At 43.7% G+C, this 19,368-nt stretch overlaps 1 protein-coding gene across 1 annotated transcript in view; it reads right to left on the bottom strand.

The window, feature by feature from the left end:
- The window catches only part of cyth3b (cytohesin 3b), a 47,351-nt gene that overhangs the window by 3,633 nt on the left and 24,350 nt on the right, over positions 1–19,368 (bottom strand). The window contains exons 2-12 of the mRNA XM_080776906.1: positions 17,486–17,568; positions 17,005–17,069; positions 15,807–15,873; positions 14,766–14,884; positions 13,782–13,862; positions 13,046–13,158; positions 7,265–7,413; positions 6,088–6,199; positions 1,631–1,707; positions 898–969; positions 455–609 (exon numbers count right to left, since the gene is read on the bottom strand). Coding sequence (XP_080633032.1) covers positions 455–609; positions 898–969; positions 1,631–1,707; positions 6,088–6,199; positions 7,265–7,413; positions 13,046–13,158; positions 13,782–13,862; positions 14,766–14,884; positions 15,807–15,873; positions 17,005–17,069; positions 17,486–17,568 — 1,093 coding nt within the window. The remainder of the gene's footprint in view (positions 1–454; positions 610–897; positions 970–1,630; positions 1,708–6,087; positions 6,200–7,264; positions 7,414–13,045; positions 13,159–13,781; positions 13,863–14,765; positions 14,885–15,806; positions 15,874–17,004; positions 17,070–17,485; positions 17,569–19,368) is intronic.

Raw genomic sequence — 19,368 nt, 5'->3', positions numbered from 1 at the left:
TATGTAATACAGTGGTTCTCAAAGTGGGGTCCGAGGACCCCCTGGGTTCCTTGGGGGACCCAAGGAACTTTAGCTGTACCCAGCTAAAGTGGGTACAGTTAACATAGCTTCACAATCATTTTAACGACTTTATCGATGTACATGTTGGCTATTCAAAAACAGCAGATCCACAAGCTCACAGATGCAAGATCTTTGAAAATATTAGAAAGGATATTCTGGGGGTGCCTGGCACCTTCTCAGAATGTCCAAAATACATATCAATTTGGGGGTCCTTGTTTGTTTGAGAACCACTGAGTAGGTGCAGTATGTGAGAACTTCACTAAACATGCCATGTCTAACAAAACCCCCAAATCCCATAGACATGGCATGGTTCCTGTCTATTCTACAGTAGAAGATGCAAAGGGGAGAAAAATGCAAGGTGCTTCTGCTGAGTAGACTTGCATTGGACTCTTACTTGATTGATTTGATCCACTCCTCCTTCTCCTCTGGCGTGGGTGCTGATATCCTATACACCACATGATTTCCCTCCACCACGCGTCCGTCCGCCTCCGTCTTGCAGGCTTTGATCACCTGGCCTTTGTGATTTGGGTTGTAGAGCTCAAAACAGTTCTGCAGGAGAAGATGATGGTGGAAACAAGTTAATGATAAACTGCGGCATACTGTGATTTCCACAAAATGTTGCATTATTAGGTTCTGCATCACATAGCTTATTATTTGTGTGTTGTAGGTTGATGCTTTGAGAAAACATTGTAGTGTTTGGACAACAAGGTGATGTGTAATTGATTGACATCAGAGTGCAAAGTTAGAGTCTAATAATGGCTTTTTGTGTGTTAACAATGGTGGAAAACTGTAAGTGTTAACAAGGTGATAATAATGTAGTGAGGTCAGGACACTCACTGGTTTCCTAGTCTCCTCCACCTCCCTGATGCAGAGATTCTCCAGAGGAATGATGCCACGGGGTTCCTTGTCCTGGAGGAGACATGGATGAGAGACGGAGAGCGATGAGAAAAAGAAGAAAGAAAGAAAGAAAGAAAGAAAGAAAGAAAGAAAAAGAGAAGACAGGATTCAGGAAGAGAAGAGAATCAGTGACATTAACTAATCATGAAATAGAAACAAGAATACGAGTATCAGAGGAAAGAAACGGAGAGAGAGACAGAAAGAGGACAAAAATGTGCTGCGACATGTTTTGCAAGCTCAGGAATCAACCTTGAGCCGTTGCTCGGTAATGGAGCAGATTGTGTGTGTGTGTGTGTGTGTGTGTGTGTGTGTGTAGCAGGCTGTCCAGAGGACGGGACATAATGATAGTGTCCTGAAGGATAATACCAGGGTAGGAAGAGGACACTGCTGATCTAGCAGCTAGCAGGCATGGAGAGGCACATGCACTGATAAAGATTTCCAAGGACCACACACACACACACACACACACACACACACACACACACACACACACACACACACACACACACACACACACACACACACACACACACACACACACACACACACACACACACACACACACACACACACACACACACACACACACACAGAAACACACAAATGGATGAATGTGCTCTCACACACAGACCCATACGCATGCATGCATATGGGGCATTCTCTCATGACTTACTGTTGTGTATTCAAAGTAGTACAGGCAGTTGTCAGTCAGGATGAACCACCTTCTCTTCCAGGTTTTAACTCGGCCCCCTGACAGAAAGAGAGGGAGAGGAGACAGGAAGTGACACAATGACCACAGGGGACAGACTGGCGGACTGCAGTTAGGAAAACAATCCCACAAAAATAGTTATGTGGGATGATTCTTAAAGTTTGATTATTAAAAAGAATGCAGAGCTGAAAGCTAACGATAGAATGGAAGCCTAGCCTATATGTACAGTAACAGCATCTCTCCAACCAAACTTATTATCTCTTCTATGTTCTCCCCGTGTCCCCTAGGGTAGGTACCCTCACATGTTCTCCCCGTGTCCCCTAGGGTATAGGTACCCTCACATGTTCTCCCCGTGTCCCCTAGGGTATAGGTACCCTCACATGTTCTCCCCGTGTCCCCTAGGGTAGCAACCCTCACAAAAAACATGCCGTATTCCTGGTCTGTATTATTGCCTCCCCCTGGCCAGCCAGGGTGCCTGATGGAGGGGAAAGGAACCGATTGGAATAACGTGTTCTTTCAACATACTACGTCCTACCCGGGAAAACTCCCCCGTCAGGTGATAAGAAGCAGTCTGCTCACTCCTCATGCATTGAGTTTGGAGCTCTCCCCAGGTTGGTAGGGGGAGAGGATTGCAGCTTAGGCAATTGGCACCAGGTGTCCGGGTGAAAAAAACCCCAAACAAAAACAAACAAAAAAACAAGAAATGATGACACACCTCAAGCCTGTGGTATAGCTAATCTGGTGCATCTCAGAGGCAGGACAGGTAGCAAGAGGAAGGAAGGCACTGGAGCACCAGGCTCAGACAGTTTAAGCCCTTTTTAATTCACAGGGTGCAAGTAAACATTTACGTTTCGATATATCGGTCACTTCGTCACCTTATTTGTCAGGTGAAATAGGCACTGTCTTCGTTGTCCGTTGTCCCCCTTTTATCTTCCTCCCCTCCCCCCCATATTATTATTATTATTATTTTAGTAACGTGTATGTTTCTGTGTCACAGCCTCGCGGCCGTTGTTTGCGTTCGTTTCCAACGTTTTGTTCGGGGTTAGACTGTGTTTTGTTGTCTGTAGCTGTTGTTGCTTCGAGCTGCGGACACACTTCCGCGGTGCGGGCAGGGCTTAGGAGGCAGCCAATCATGACTAGGTCGCTACTACGTGATTAGGCTATACGAGTGGTGCAGACTCCCATTGGCTTAGGCAGCGTTTCAGAGTATACCATTGGCTTAGGCGGAATGGGGTCACTCACATTGATGACTAGGTTGATGACTAGGTCGCTTACATTTCATGAGCTGTTACATGTCAGGTTTCACCTGACAAAAAAGATCGGATATGTGTACACTACACGCTGCAAATTACTACTTTAAACTTATTAACACTTAAAGCAACCCTGAAGCAGCCAACACACACTTGTACGTGCACGCATACACACAGTCACACAGTCACACAGTCACACACACACACACACACACACACACACACACACACACACACACACACACACACACACACACACACACACACACACACACACACAGCCTGCCCTACAGTATTTAAACACCAACCCCCAAATCAACTTCAGCATCTCACGTTTGTCTGTGTGTGTGTGTGTGTGTGTGTGCGTGTGCGCGTGCATGGGAAGAAAACACTAGCTTTGTACAGACGTTAAGCACGGAAATGGAACATACAGGCAAGCAAAATATATAATTGCATACGTGTACTGTGAACACAGCGACACAGGCACATGTGCGAGCACGGTTTGTATTCATTAAGTTAGATCACACTCATATGCAATATATGAATGCCTCATGGTTACTAGTCCAGGAATGAAGCGGAAGTGAAAGGTCCGCCTCCAGCTTCAATCTAAACAGATTCTTTTAAATGCATTTATCTCTGATTCTTTTCCCAAATTGCTGTTGTTTCTCCAAAAGAAGCTTTATTCACGGCCCATAACTAAAGCGTTGCTGGTCGCGGTAACAAAATGGATGTTTCGGGTGAATTAAATAACGATCGCGCGAAACTTTACACAGCCGCCGTTTACTTCCGGTTAATGCCCCGGGAATGTTTGGCCTTCTAAATAAGAGCATGCACTGAATGTTTGGCCTTCTAAATAAGAGCATGCACTGAATGTTTGGCCTTCTAAATAAGAGCATGCACTGAATGTTTGGTCTTCTAAATAAGAGCATGCACTGAATGTTTGGCCTTCTAAATAAGAGCATGTACTGAATGTTTGGCCTTCTAAATAAGAGCATGTACTGAATGTTTGGCCTTCTAAATAAGAGCATGTACTGAATGTTTGGCCTTCTAAATAAGAGCATGCACTGAATGTTTGGCCTTCTAAATAAGAGCATGCACTGAAAAGATTGTGGCACTGGTGGAAGAATGAATGAATGAATATGTGGCAGTGAATCTGTGAAACATGTGCCACATCCCTCATTTCCCAGCGTGAAGAAAGAGATCTGCTAAAAACAACATCTGGCAGGGTTGTAGAGAGTTGAATAAATTACAAATGTTGCCACCGGAAGCTCTTGCTGTCGTCTGTTTCATGGAGGACGGAGGCTAAAACCGCAATACTGGCTCTGTTCGAGAAATTGTGGCTATTAGCAGACACATGCGTTGCGTTTGATGAGTCTTGGGAGACGCTACATAGAGATGCTGGAATGTGCAGGTCGGGGCCGCACATGTATTGTATGTGCTGTACTGTATGTGTGTGTGTGTGTGTGTGTGTGTGTGTGTGTGTGTGTGTGTGTGTGTGTGTGTGTGTGTGTGTGTGTGTGCGTGCGTGCGTGCGTGTTTGTGTGTGTGTGCGTGCGTGCGTCCATGCGTGCGTGTAAGTAGTCAAACAAATCCCAAGTTCCTACCATAATGGTTACTAAAAGAGTCATTATGTGAAAGAGAGAGAGAGAGGTGAGAACGGGACCAGGTGAGAAATTAACAACAGGAATGAATGTGTACAATGTTACGACGTAGAACGAAGGTACAAATCAAAAACACGTGCAGACAAACCAAAACATGTGTCAGGCCTTGCCAACAAACCTGAGAAATTACAGAGTGGAAACAAGACCTGAAAACGCTATTAGCTCACCAGGGAAGTGTAATCAGCATGACACACACACACACACACACACACACACACACACACACACACACACACACACACTCACCACTGACTCACCACACACACGCACACACTCTCAACACACACTCCTCACTCACCGCGCACACGCACACGCCTTTTTTATACCAGGCATGGCTATTATATATTATATGACAAGCGCACTGAAGGAAAATGTATGATCTATTCAGCACCATGGTAACAGGGCAGCTTGACAGACACCGGTGTGAACACTAACATGCCTGTTATTGTGAGCTTTTATTAAAATCACTCCTCAGCTCACAGGGTAAAAATACTTCATTGTCAGACAGCTCTGGCTTTACAATACATATAGGCTACAAAATAAATAACATCAATTGGATGCCTCAAAGGATCTGATATAGAGCGTCGCAGTCCTGCCCCCTCGAGAGACCCGGAAAAGAAATCCCCGTTCATTTTCCTCTTAGACTTTTCAGAAAGTATTTATTTAAAGACGTTTACGCCGTGGACAAAGCCAACTCTTGTCGTGACAAATCATGACAACAAACACAATTTTTCGGGCCAAACAAAGAATTAGAAAGTAGAAGCAGGTTTTTTGGTAGTTTTTCTTCTTTGTAATTATTTGTTTGGTCCAAAATATTGTGTGTGTTGTCATGATTTGTCACGACAAGAGTTGGCTTCATACGACGCTTAAAAGGTCTTTAAATAAATACGTTTTGAAATGTCTATGGGAAAAATGCATTGGGATTAATTTCCTGGGCCTGGCGTCGTCATGAAAGGAGGCGGGACTGCGACGCTCTGTAGTATTCAGCTGTATGGATAGCATTGATTTAGACAGTTTATTTACAAGTGAACAGAGGCACTGAACTCTCAACATACTCAACATATGGAATGTCATAACAGGTTCTGACATATATCCATATATGGAGATCTAAGGGTTTGTATATATGGGCTTAATATATGGGCTAAATTGCGACATGCAGCAATGTAGTTGGCAAGGCTTGGTCATTTTGTAGCTGCATGAGATACATGAGACTACATTCACTTCCTAATTTATATATTAGTGGTGACTCTATTGGCGAGTTGCAGACAGTAAGAATGTTCAAAACTACAGTAGTGCTCTTTCTAGGCGGTCCCCCATCTAAATGATTAATAGTTAGAAGCCAAATGGATCCTCACAGGTCTGTAACGCAGAGAGTGTGGTAATAGAACCAAATTTAGTTCCTTTCATAGTTTAATACTCTCAGAGTTAAATGAACAATTAAAACATAATAACAAATGGGGGGCTCTGGTCTAATGCATAGCAACTCAATATTGAGAATCACAGCACTCACCTAATTTGAGCAGCCAGCCCTCCCTGTCTGGGTTGAAGAAGGTGTGTGTCAGGTCGTTCCCATCATCCTCTGGGATCTTAAACGGCTCACTCTTTATGCTCTCGTATAAATTCTGCAGATTGAAGCAGAGTAAGGGAGGGAGAGAAGATGACTGGATGAGGAGAGAGACTGACGTAACAGTACAAAATAACCGAAGAGGGATAAATGAGGTGAGAACTGAATATCCCTCCAGGGATCGCTAAAGGTTCATCTTAGAAAGCAAAGCATTAGCATACAAGAGAACTTGCAAATGAACACACATTCACACACCTCATACGCGCACAGACAAACCCCTGTATCTTCAATTATTCACACCCCGTCCGTAGATTGTAACGGTGCATAAAAAAAGGATATTGACAGATTCTATTTCAGTCTTGTGAAGGGAAAGTGAGAGACGTTATGATGATGACTCACAGAGCTGGTTGGTGTAGAAACTGTTGAAGTGAGACAGTGTTGTAACACAGAGCAACTCTTTCAAAGCTGTGTCCTTTTGAACTTAAAAAGGAGCTGAGGGCACTTTGGTACACACTTCTACTAGTATGTTTTTCTTTCCCTGTGAGAGTTAAGGGTAGATTATTAGCTGGCTGCTGATTCACATCCAGCGGAGTGAGCTGTAGCATCTCAGTTACCGAGGTATGACTTCCTTATCAGTGAGAATGAGAATAAATTGTCAAGATACACATTCTCTTCCCCTTCCCCCCTCTCTCTCTCGGCCTCTGGCTCCTTCTCTGTGACACGCTTTAACTGTGTCCCTCACTTTCACTCTCTGTCACTGTAATGGTTTGTATCTGTATTCTTAACACACACACACACACACACACACACACACACACACACACACACACAGGACGGAATACAGTTACGATCAGAGCCTATGTAATATGGACCTGTGTCTCCTGCATGAGCGCTAAAAGTTCTGTTGCTGAGAAATGACGGAATGTGCCTGCATGGTCAGGAGATGTACTGTACCTCAATTGAAATTGAAAAATAGTAGACCTACAAGCTCTGCTGTTTTTGAAAAGTCAAAGAACGACTGACATAGAAACCTTTTCAGGAAACTGTCAGGATGTAGAAGATATTTTTCGAATCTGATCAAATGGGTTAAATGGACAGTGAGTACAGTGAGTACAGTACTCACCCTGAGCAGGTCCTCGGGGAGGTCTCCCCCCTCGTTGATGCCTCTGTTCATAGAGATGAAGCGCTCCACGGGGGGCTTGTCTCTGACGTTGGGGTTGTGGAGGCTGGTGTTCAACATGATGATGGCGAATGACAGCACATAGCAGGTGTCTGTGGACCACATGTCATGTCATTAAAAACAAGACGGGCTCGCTTCCAAACAACGACGCTATAGGCAATAACGTTTGACTGAGCTCCATTACATGATGTCTGTCATGCTGCAGGATCCATCCAGGATCCATCCACAACCTGAGCTCACATCACCAGGCTTTCCACAGCAGCAGGCCTCAACAGTGTAACTTCCACCCCCCCCCCCCCTCCCCCCCACCCCCGTGCTCACAGACATGCACACATGCTCACACACGCACTCCAGGGGGGCAGTCAGACAGATATTTTGTGAAGCCACTAAGGAAATGAAAGTTCATATAATGGCCTGTTGTGGCGCTATCACTGGACCCAGAAAAACCCATAGCCCCATAGAAGTCCATGTATTTGGGCCCAACTTCACCTAGACTTTTTTTTTGCTTCCAGTCACTAGTTTAAAGTCTCATTTCTAATGTCATAATATTCTTTTTGGAAAATTATGGTCCCATGTATAAAAAAATGACCATAAAGTCGCGCATGTTCTGAGGGGCGTGGCTACCGTTACAGTCTATGAACGGGATCCCCCACCCACTCGAGTCAAAATAAAAACCAACAAAGAAGAAGGGGGGAAGTCCCGCCTCGTTGTCTGGGCCAGCCAATGGGCCAGCTGGGCCTGGGCCCGGATCTTGAAAGATGGCTGCCTCCATGGCAAGGACTGACACATAGAGACAGGCTTCATTTTACGTTCATGTTAGACCCGCGGAACGCTTTGTCCATATTTTTTACAGTCTATGACGCACTCGCACACGCATGCGTGCATCACTCACTCACCGACTGAGTGATGTGACAAATGGAGTAAACTTATGCAACAGAGAGGCAGAAAGAGTGGATTAGAGGATTGGATTTAACCACAACTTGGACAAGATTCAAAGGCACTGTGCAGATATTGTAAGTGTGGGGTATTATGAGCACGTCATGAAGATCTGGTTCACAGATATAAACAGCATTATGATGCATTATTCTCATCAAGTGAGGCTGACAGGCATTGGATTGATGCTCTCAATGCCAAACCAGAAGAACACACAGTTTGGTGAGCCTTTCAAATCAAACATGCATCAGTTCTGTTGACCATCTTGGCAAAAATAATTGGATCGAACTGTGATAAAGAACTCAAAATACATCGGACCAAATGCAATGTAATAACAAAGCATGCAATTGCTCAATGCATGTACAGAAGAAGTCCAGGGGGATTTTGGAGACGCATTGTGCATTAACGATCCGCTCACGGGTCACCTACAGTACGCCAAGCTTGTCAATAACTAGACTGACAGAACTGGAACAGTTTATGATGAATCAGACAGCAATCCATTAACATGTCTCCTCACTTATGACCCTGCCTGATAAAACAGAGAATTTAATCATGGAAGAGCCCTATAATCCAGGTCACAAACTCATACCCACAACACCGCATGCATGCATGCATGCATGCGCACTCACTCACGCACGCAGGCACACACGCACAATAAGCCACGAACTTGTAATTCAATCCCAGAAACCCTCACACCAAATACCCCTGGACGCGCGCACACATGCTACAGTCACAACACTAGTTCCAGTGGATTAGTAGTCTCAGTGTGTGTGTGTCAGCATGTGTGAATATTCATGACCGCCCTCTTCATTAACAATTCCCTGTAGCTGGCAATTTCCCTGTAGCTGGTATGTGGACAGAAGGCCACGTGTGACCTAGTGGCCACGCTGTGCTAATGACCCCATGCTATTGACTGCCGATCAATTGAATTATCACTGCTGGAACCACATGTAGTATATAACTAGACAACCTCGGAGAGGTCGCAATTTTAAAAAATTGCAGAGTGTGGTTGCCGCAGTGGCTTACATATATATACCCCTCCCACTGATATTGGCAGCCTGTTACAGTTTCAAGTCACACCTTAGATCGTGTGTAAGTAATTCGGAGGGGATTTAACCCCCGAAATTCTGGTTTTCCGACAAACGGTTACATTTATCGCGTTTGCGGCGCCCCCTATAGATGAAAATGGAATTGCTTTTGGAACTCGGTTGAACGAACCACCCCGGACATGTGATTCAAATTTTGGATGGATTGGACATTCCGTTCGTGATTTATGGCATTTTTCGTGATATAGGCCCCTCCTACTGACTTCGGAAGACGATTACGGCCGAACGATACGCACTACCGAAAATCTGCAAATCTGTTTTAATCGGATGGGTCCAGAGATCACGTGTACAGATTTTTGTGAGATTTGGACAAAATCTGTAGGAGGAAAAGCAAAAAGTGTGTTTTGGACAAAATTCAAAATGGCGGAAAATCCATCATGGCGGACATGGGCGTGGCCTATATGGGGAGATGCGTCATGACCCAAGGAATCCAGGGGAAAAATAATTTAGATTTTACGACATACGGTTCAAGAGTTATGAGCCAAAAGGTAAAGTGGGCTGTTATAGCGCCACCATGAGGCCGACCTAAAAAAAAATATTTTTAATTAATTTTAGTGATAATTAGGAAATATCCCTGAAAGTTTTGTAACTATAGTGCTTACAGTCTCAGAGGGAAAAATACTTGAATGTGATTTTTAGCATTTTTCCATTGAAGTCAATGGGATAATTTAATTCACTAATAAATTCATATCAATTAAACTATACAACATTTCTCTTAGCAAAGTACACGCACACGATTCCCGATTTTTCCGGTCAATTTGACATATGGCTCAAGTGCGTACAGTCAAAACTGAGGGAGTTGTAGTGCGTCAAAATAAAGACTAGTGGAAGAAAAATAATAATAAGTGGAACTAGAAAGGCAGTTCCTGTAGAAACTGCGTGGGCTCGCATAAATTGCAATGTATAAAGTTTTTGCCGTGTCAAGTTTGAAACTCGGGGACCGGAGTAATAGTGTTCCCATTGGTGGTCTAAATCCATAATCAAAATTTCGGGACTGTAGCATATTGTAAACAAAAGTAGAAAATGTATTAAAGCTGAAGTAAAAGTTTTAAAAAGTATGAACATTTGGAAAAACTATAGTTTAAGCATAAATAACTGCATAAAGCGGAATAAAGTATGTGGAAGTTGTAGAAGTGTTTTTAAAAGTTTTTCTTTAAAGTAAAAAAAAAAAAAACTTTATTAAAAAAATTCAAGTTTATTCTTTTTAAGTAAAAAAAAAAAAAAAAAGTTTAAGTTTTTTCTTAAGTAAAAAAAAAAAAAAAGTAGAAGTTTTTTCTTAATAAGTAATTTTCTTTTAAGTTTTCATTTTTTTCAATTTTTTTCAATTTTTTTCAATTTTTTTCAATTTTTTTCAATTTTTTTCAATTTTTTTCAATTTTTAATTAAAAAAAAAAAAAAAAAAGTTTTCATTTTTTTGCGTGTGTGCGTGCGTGTGTGCGTGCGTGCGTGCGTGCGTACGTGCGTGCGTGCGCTTGCGAGAGCTGTGTAAAGGCCAGCCAATAGGAAGACAGTGTGTGTGTGTGCGTGCGTGCTCTTGCGAGAGCTGTGTAAAGGCCAGCCAATAGGAAGATAGGGTGTGTGTGTGCGTGCGTGCGAAGACAGGGTGTGTGTGTGTGTGTGCGTGCGTGCGCTTGCGAGAGCTGTGTAAAGGCCAGCCAATAGGAAGACAGGGTGTGTGTGTGCGTGCGTGCGTGCGAAGACAGGGTGTGTGTGTGCGTGCGTGCGTGCGTGCGTGCGTGCACTTGCATGTGTCTAGCCTAATTGCACAAATAGCAGACCTACAAGCTCACAAGGTATCGCAGAGCAACTCATTGAGATCTTGTAACTTTAATGTCAAGCCCTGTAATTAAGCCCTTATATGTCTCAGCTGTGGAAGTAAAAAGAGTTCTACTACTTGCCAGCACTATGACTGGGAGATTTCAATGGTCCTGGATGGAGGAAACTATGCCCCGAACAAATTGCTCTATCGCAAAAAGTAAAAGTCGAATGCAAATACTTTTTTCGCTGTGAGTGGCCTGAGATATTGAGGTACACCATGTGCGATTGTGGTGTTGGTACGATTGAAAATGTGGTTATAAGAGCGAGTTAAGAATTGTCAGCGCGATAATTTCCTCGTAAGAATTATACAATGGAGGTCAATGAGCAGATTGACTGTTTTTGTGTCACTTAAAAGGCCGTAGTTCACATTCTGTATGTCTCTGTGCTTTGGTGGTCACATTGTGTGAAAGAGGACATGTGTGGCTACAAAATGACAAAAGAACATGCGTGTAAAATGAATACTTTGGCCGGGACGACAATTTGTTTGGTAAATTTTCAAGGAAAGAATTTCAGTCTCCACACTCTAGTCAAAGAAGCTCCGCACTCTAAAATGGCACTAATTATGCGAAACGGCCTGCGATTGAACTGCGATTTCGGAAAAAACGTTTAACGTATTCGAATACGGTTTGAACCGTTCAGAGTCCAGAGTCGTGTGAGCGTTCTAAAGTTTAAATCACGTTTCTACGACAAAGTATGCCAGAGTAATGAGGCTGCAAAAGTGAGCTTGATTTAGAGATAAATCCCATACATTGTCAATGGGAGGGAAAAACTATGAATTTTAAAAAGTATAAACTTTTTCAAAACAACTTTTTCACCAATGAAAGTTCAAAGATAGATGAACATTATAAAGTTTGAATGAAGTTTCAAAGTGAAAGTATGACGGAGTAATAAGAGCTCAAAAAAGTTAACTGTGAAAAATGGGACCTTTCTTCCATCGACTCTCATTATAAAGGATGTTAAAAAAAGTTAAAAAGTATAAAAAGTATAAAAAGTATAAAACTTTGTAAAAATAAAAATACAAGCCACAATCACTTCAAAGAGCTGAACAGTTTGAAGTTTGAACTAAATTTCTAGCATAAAGTATGTGGAAGTAGTAGTGTGTCAAAAAAAGCGGCGGAATAAAGAATAAATAAACATAGGCTGGCAATAACTAGTGTGTGCTCGCTGTAGCGAGCCCACAATAATAATAAAGTGTTACAATTACAAGAGTCTGGTTGCCCTGTTGGGCAACCACACTAATGATTATTACATAGCAATTAGCCACCTAGCTAGCGCCTAACAACAGAGAACTAATTGGACTGACATGGAGTCAAGTTAGGATTGAGCAACTGATGCGGACGCCTTTGAGTTTGAGCACTGGTTCCCAAACACTGGGTCGGGACCCATTTGTATTTTATGGGTCCCTTTATTTTTTGTTTCTAGACCGTTACCAGAAAAAATGTGTTTTTTGATGAATCTAACATGGTTAAAATGGAGTTTGAAGTTACAATGAGTTTGTATAGGAAAGGGCGGGCTAGTCGACTAGTAAACTAGGCAACTAGTACACTAGTAAAAATCACTAGAAGTGAAAGCCCTAGAGCAGACACGTGTGGGACACACGCTGACCCACACCAAAATGTGAACTTTTGTTTTGAGGGGCAAGAATGTACAGTTGTAGTCACATGCTAAAGACGTTTATGGGCTCAGACAGGTGCAGCTTTATGATGGCAAGCCAGGAAGCCTGGGGCACTGAACTGTGACTGAACCAGTGATTGGTCTGTGGCCTTAATAGCCGTTATCTGTCCTGGGGACTGCCACATATATCTACCGATGTGTGTGCATATGCGTGCGTGCGTGCGTGGGTGTGTGACTTGTGTGTGTGTGTTACCTGTGGACTGGAAGACGCCAAGATTGCATTGGCAATACCTGGAGGCAAAGGACTCCATCATACGATCAATCTTCTGGGCTTCACCCGGAAGTCTGAAGCTCCACAGAAACTGCCTACAACAGCAGAAAGAGAGAGAGAGAGAGAGAGAGAGAGAGAGAGAGAGAGAGAGAGAGAGAGAGAGAGAGAGAGAGAGAGAGACAGAGACAGAGAGAGAGAGAGAGAGAGACACAGATAGAGAGATAGAGAGAGAGAGACAGACAGACAGACAGACAGACAGACAGACAGACAGACAGACAGACAGACAGACAGAAACATATACAAACAGAAAGAGAGAAATACATTTGTTTAATGAGATATTATGCAGTATTGACATTATGCAAATGTGAATGATAATCTATGGATATTTATAAATTACACTACAACTCCTATGCCTCAGCTATTCAGATTCTACAGTTTAATACAAGAGAGAGCATATCTTGATATCAGTGGAGATAACTCTAGTACAGTGTAGCCTTTATTTATTTTGTATCCATCTAACCTGTTCACATGAGGGGACACACACACACACACACACACACACACACACACACACACACACACACACACACACACACACACACACACACACACACACACACACACACACACACACACACACACACACACACACACACACACACACACACACACACACACACACACACACACACACACACACACACACACACACACACACCTTAATGCCTGCACAAGGTTGAGGTCTGCAAACTCATGAAGCTCCACAAACGAGTGGAGAACCTTGAGGTTAAAGTCATCTCTGGAGGGAAAAAAGGGACACATGTCACATGTTTGTATTTACACTGATATGATATCCAATGGCAAAATAACTCATTTGAGGCAGATATTCTCAATATGGAATTCATTTAGACTTGGTGCAGTATGTACAGTATAATATTAAGATTCTTGACATTATCTGTCAAGGCTGCAAATATAGTCTTGTCTTCTGAGCGATTATACTGTTGATTATACTTTTGCAAATTATCCCAGCAAGCCACATGATGTCATGATGACATTATGATTATGTCCTCCGCAATGTGACGCCTTGCAATCTTGTAGATCTGCGATTTTCACTATTCACTATTTCTTCTTGACATTATCAGGTTTTCTTTTTTTAGGGTTAGGATAGGGTTAGGATAGAGAGGGTAATGCTGCTGCCAAGTCACAGTGCCAGTCTCAGACAGAAAGCCGTTGTGTCGCATTGGCTGAGCCGGGAAGCGTGAAAGCCATGTTGTTTTGACAGTCCCATCGCCATTGATTTCACTCCGATAAGAACCACATGTACGCACAGATCTCCCCCACATCCCTCTCTCTGCTCCGCTCCATAAACGCAGACTACCAATTTCCTGGGGCTTTGTGCCCAGGACAGAGCGTGCTCCCCTTGGGGCGGATGTGACACAACCACAGTGATACAGAGGGACAAATCGATGCTGTCAGGTTGAAACCTTGTATGTTCAAAACTGTTACTTAGCTCCCGTTTTCTACAAGCTCAAAGATTTCCTTAAAGATGCGACGCATTGTGAGCTTGTAGATCAGCTATTTATTTAGCAAATTTTGTGTGAAGTAGTATGATGCATGTATGATGAAGTAGTGGGTCAGAAAAACAAGTTGAAATGCGACGATGTAAGGTTTTTGCCCGGCAGCAATGAAGTGGCAGGCTCACCGTTCCCCTAGGTAGTCCCCGATGACCGTTTTGTTGAGGCCTTCGCCCTTGTAGAGGAACTGAGCTATGTCCTCGGGGGTGTGCTGGAGAAGATCGTTCTCCAGGAGAAACTGGATCCCCTGCAAGAATGAAACACACAGAGAGATAAACCAGTGGTCCTCAAACCTTTTCATGTCAAGGACCCCCAAATTGACACTTATTAGCCTGCGGACCCGCATTTGAAAAGATACGCCACGGACCCCCATTTAATGGCATTAATGTCTCTGGGACCCCAATTTATATTGTAAAATCAATGTTAATTTAACTCTGAGAGTGTACAAATGGAACCAAATGGACGTTTGGTCCCATCTGTACACTCTCTGAGTTATGGACCCATAATGGTCCATTTGGTTCGTTTAGCTGGGGACCCCCTTGAAAAACCTCAAGAACGCCTGGGGGCCCCTGGACCCCACTTTGAGAACCACTGAGATAAACAACTCAGTTATCTCCTTTGAGACGGATTTATAGCATTGTCTTTCGACCTGCTGGCGGATATTATAGCCGCTCATTCTTCAAGATATGCGGTTGAGTCGAGATAGGATCTGGTGATGGGGCCATGGCTTACAGAATCACTGCCAAAACTCCCACAGGTACAGTGCAGAAACAGAAAGCATCAAAGTTTGATGTACTGGTTTCATAATTCAAAGGCAATTATCCCATTTTGACCTGAGGTCAGATTTTAAAAATGTCTTCTACACAACAGTTTTCTGAAAAAGCTGTTTCTATGTCAGTGGTTCTTTGATTTTTCAAAAATAGCAGACCTACAAGCTCGTAGTGCGCCACTCGGTGGCGCGCTATGAGCTTGTAGATCTGCTATTTTTCAATAGCTAAAGCATAACACAATGCTAACACCAAAAGGGGTTCCCGCCCCAAAATGGGTTATGTAGGAGGAAATCAGATTTCCAAGAGAATCATACAAAGCGAGGCAGGCCAGTGTAATCCAGTAACATCGTCTATTTTTGCATGGAGCAGTGTGGCTCCATCACATAGCTATAACCTGACCTTTTTGGGATCCATGTTGAATTTCTTTCTCCCCATAGCGATCTGTTTGTTTCTTTGCGTTGTTTTGCTGTGGTACAAAAACAAAAGACACGTCCATCACTTATCACATCTACGTACAGACAGCCCTCATCGGCTCCCTCACGTGCAGCATGCATAATCATGTGCACATAGTGTGTTAGCCAAGGGTGTGGTTTTGCAAACAGACTGCTGCTAGTTGTTTAACGGCTCTCTTGTCAGGTGGTGGTTAGAACAGCAGGACATGGCATTATATCTACAACTGTGTTTGCTGAGGGAGTTCAACTACTTGAACCCTACTGTATGCATGTATGCAGTAATTGTCATACAACAAATAGGAAAAATAGGTAATCTAGAAGCTTGTAGATCTGCTATTTAAAAATAAAAAAGGGAATGTTTTTGAACGGTTTTGAACATTTTCAGCTATAATAACATGCCCACAATAGGGATGCCAGGGTTACAGGACTAAGATAGAGCTAGCCAGGTGCAAGAGACCAGCATTACAAACCAGAATGAACTAAAAAGGCTTGCACACTGGCAAATGTTGCTGGGCTTTTAGGATGCAAAAATATACATTCATTTACAAAGTGAAAAAGTGACACAGAGGAAAAAAGGAGTGGCTGTTTCGGACCAATATCAGCACACCAAGTGAGCTTTAAATAGGCAAGAAAAACATGGTTTACATGACATATGCTGTCACTGCTGTGTATTTGTGTGTTTGCAGCGTTCGTGTAGTGCATGTTTGCAGGAAAAGACTTCCCTCCCAGTAGTATTCACTCTTGGCTAATTGTGTTTACTATATACCACAGAGAGCTCTCCACCTGAGCAGGTGTGCGAGTGCGTATGTACGTCCCTACTCTTCCTGTTTGCCTAAAACAGCCTGTGCACCTTCGCCAGCTGCACCTGTGGGACAAAGGCTGTCACAAACAGTATGGTGTCACTCTGCATCACCCACCAATCAAAACGAGACCTCTGAATGGAGAGTGTTTATGGGAATACTGAGTTTTACTCAACAAACAAAAAGAAGGGATAACACACACCACAGAAATGAATGTTAATATGCGCTCCCACTCACAAGGACAGGTGTGAGGCTCGAAGGGGAGAAGACGAAGCATGTCTGACTGATTTTCTTTTACCAGCAAGAAAGAGCGATAGGAGAAAGAGCCACAGGAAGGGAACTCACCTCTCACCCACACAGGTTAGCTGTTCAATCTCAGTCATCACTTCTGCGATTTCGAACTTCAGCCGCTGCAGAGCAAAGGAACAGGACATTAGCAAAGCCAAAGCTCTGTGAGTTTTTCCATAGACAACAATTAGTGTTTTATCGATTCCAATAATGACACAGAGACAGGACAGACATCAGTACCCCCCCCCCCCCCCCCCCCCACCGCGCCAGAGGAAGGCAGTGCCATTCCACTGTGCGCATCCAAATTAAAAGTTATATCTTAAACACTTTAAACCTGGCGTCCATATTTTGGGCATGTCATTGTAACCAAACATTCAAAACATTCAATAGCGAAAACAGCCAATCTACAAGTTCACAACGTGTCGCTGTGATCTTGTAGATCGGCGGTTTTAGCTATTTGTTATACGACTAAATATATATGTGGTTAATGTTAAGCTGGCACTGGCACAAATGTTTACAGACTTGGCGTGCTACTCACCTCGATATCGTCCAAGAGCTCTTTTTTCCTCCGCCGTATATTGGACAGCTCATCTCGCTCTTCTAAAGACAGGTCTTCGGGTACTGCGAAAGAGAAAATAGGTGACAGAGCGAAAGAGAAAGGGAGGGAGAAAGAAAGGGAGAGACAAACGAGAGAGCACTGTCATAATGGTATTAAAACCTGTCAGACAGCCGCATAGGCTGACAGTGACCTCTTAACTACTGTATGAACCCATCCCAAACACATTACTCATGACCCAGTTTAGTACACTATATGATTAAAGTGTGGCAGGTGCTATATTCAGAGTGACACTTGTGTACAGTAAGTATCTTTTCCTTGTTTCGAACCCAGGACTTCCCACCAAACCTTAGCCTGCTAATGCTGGCTACAGGCAGGGCTACTAAGATTTGTTTTTGGCTTTTCTGCCCCGGACAGAGGGAGAAAGAAGGGGAGAGACCTGCAGCAAAGGTCGTCATGAACGGGACTCGAACACGCGACGCGCTGTAGAGCCTATACTGTATGTGGACCACTAGGCCACCGGGCGCCCCAGGGCTACTCTTCTACATTCATTCAGTGATCACTGACAGGTCCTCCCCAAAGCAACCACAAACCTCAGTCTCCCCGCATGAGAAACCATCTACCGCTGTACCTAAAGAGGCAAAGAGTTTTGCCATATTTCTGCCACTGCCAGTGCCAAGCAGGCCAAGACCACAGAGTGGAGAAACAAAAGATGCCCTCCATAAATTTAAGCTACACTCTGTATGTTTTATGTCCACTGTCTCCACCTCCCGATGGAGACAACAATGTCCAAACTATACAACCACTACAACAAGGGTGCATCTAGCGTCCAATTTCGTTGCGATTGAGATTGTCAATATATACATTGTGTGTCCTACTCGACACCAGGATCAAACATTCTCATTGGAATGGAAGAGCCACTGCATATGTGCTAGTTATATTGTATTATAACATCATGGAGATTGGTGAAAATAACGTTTCACTCTTTAAAACTTGTGCCGGATTGAAGCTTTAAGAGCTGTGTGCTTGACACATGCAACCCACTGCTGAACATCTGGCAATGCCTGCATCTTCAAATATTAGCTTTCTGATAGCTGGCCCTCTGCGTCCTCATCGGCGGTAATTAACACTGCAGAGAGATGTGGGTCATATACCAACTGGAGCAAGAATATCATATAACATGCACCATGTTTTACTGCATGTCAACCACCGCTGAGTACACAACAATTCATACTGTATGTATGCACAGGTGGGCTCTCCCTCTGTCGCATGCACGAACGCACACACACACACACACACACACACACACACACACACACACACACGTGCAATAAATCACACCACCAACATTCTGTATTATTCAACTGTAGGTCCCCAGAGCCCGCTCCTTATCGTTCATTTAACCGTGCCACGTCAACCTCTCTCCCCACAGACCCCTCAGAGGACCCCCCCCCCTCCCTCCCTCATACAACTCCTCCGCACATCACACAACCACAATCCGTTTGAGAGCAGCCACAGGAAGTAGGTCATTTTCACATGGAGCTGTGGCACATTGTGCTTCTCCTACGCTATCCTTCTCTCTCTCTCTCTCTCTCACACACTCCCCCTATCACTTTTCCACATCCATCCCTGAGCTTGAAGTGGGGGTGAGAGCAGATTCAAATCCCCCAACTGAATCACAGCACTAAGCAGCTTTGCGATTCTGACTTTTACTGGCCCTTTCTTATTTTCCTATTCCATAATAGAGGGAGAGAACTGAAGTTATTTTCACTTGGTTCTCTCTCTCTCTTCCCCCCCCCCCCCCCAGTGAGACAGTGTGACAAGGGCATGAACCATTAGGTTCCGGGGCCCGGGGGCACGATGCT

This window comes from Protomyctophum bolini, assembly GCF_963924005.1.
Source record: "Protomyctophum bolini genome assembly, chromosome: 11".
NCBI classification, from domain to species: Eukaryota; Metazoa; Chordata; class Actinopteri; order Myctophiformes; family Myctophidae; genus Protomyctophum; species Protomyctophum bolini.
This window is presented reverse-complemented; position numbering and strand designations above follow the sequence as displayed.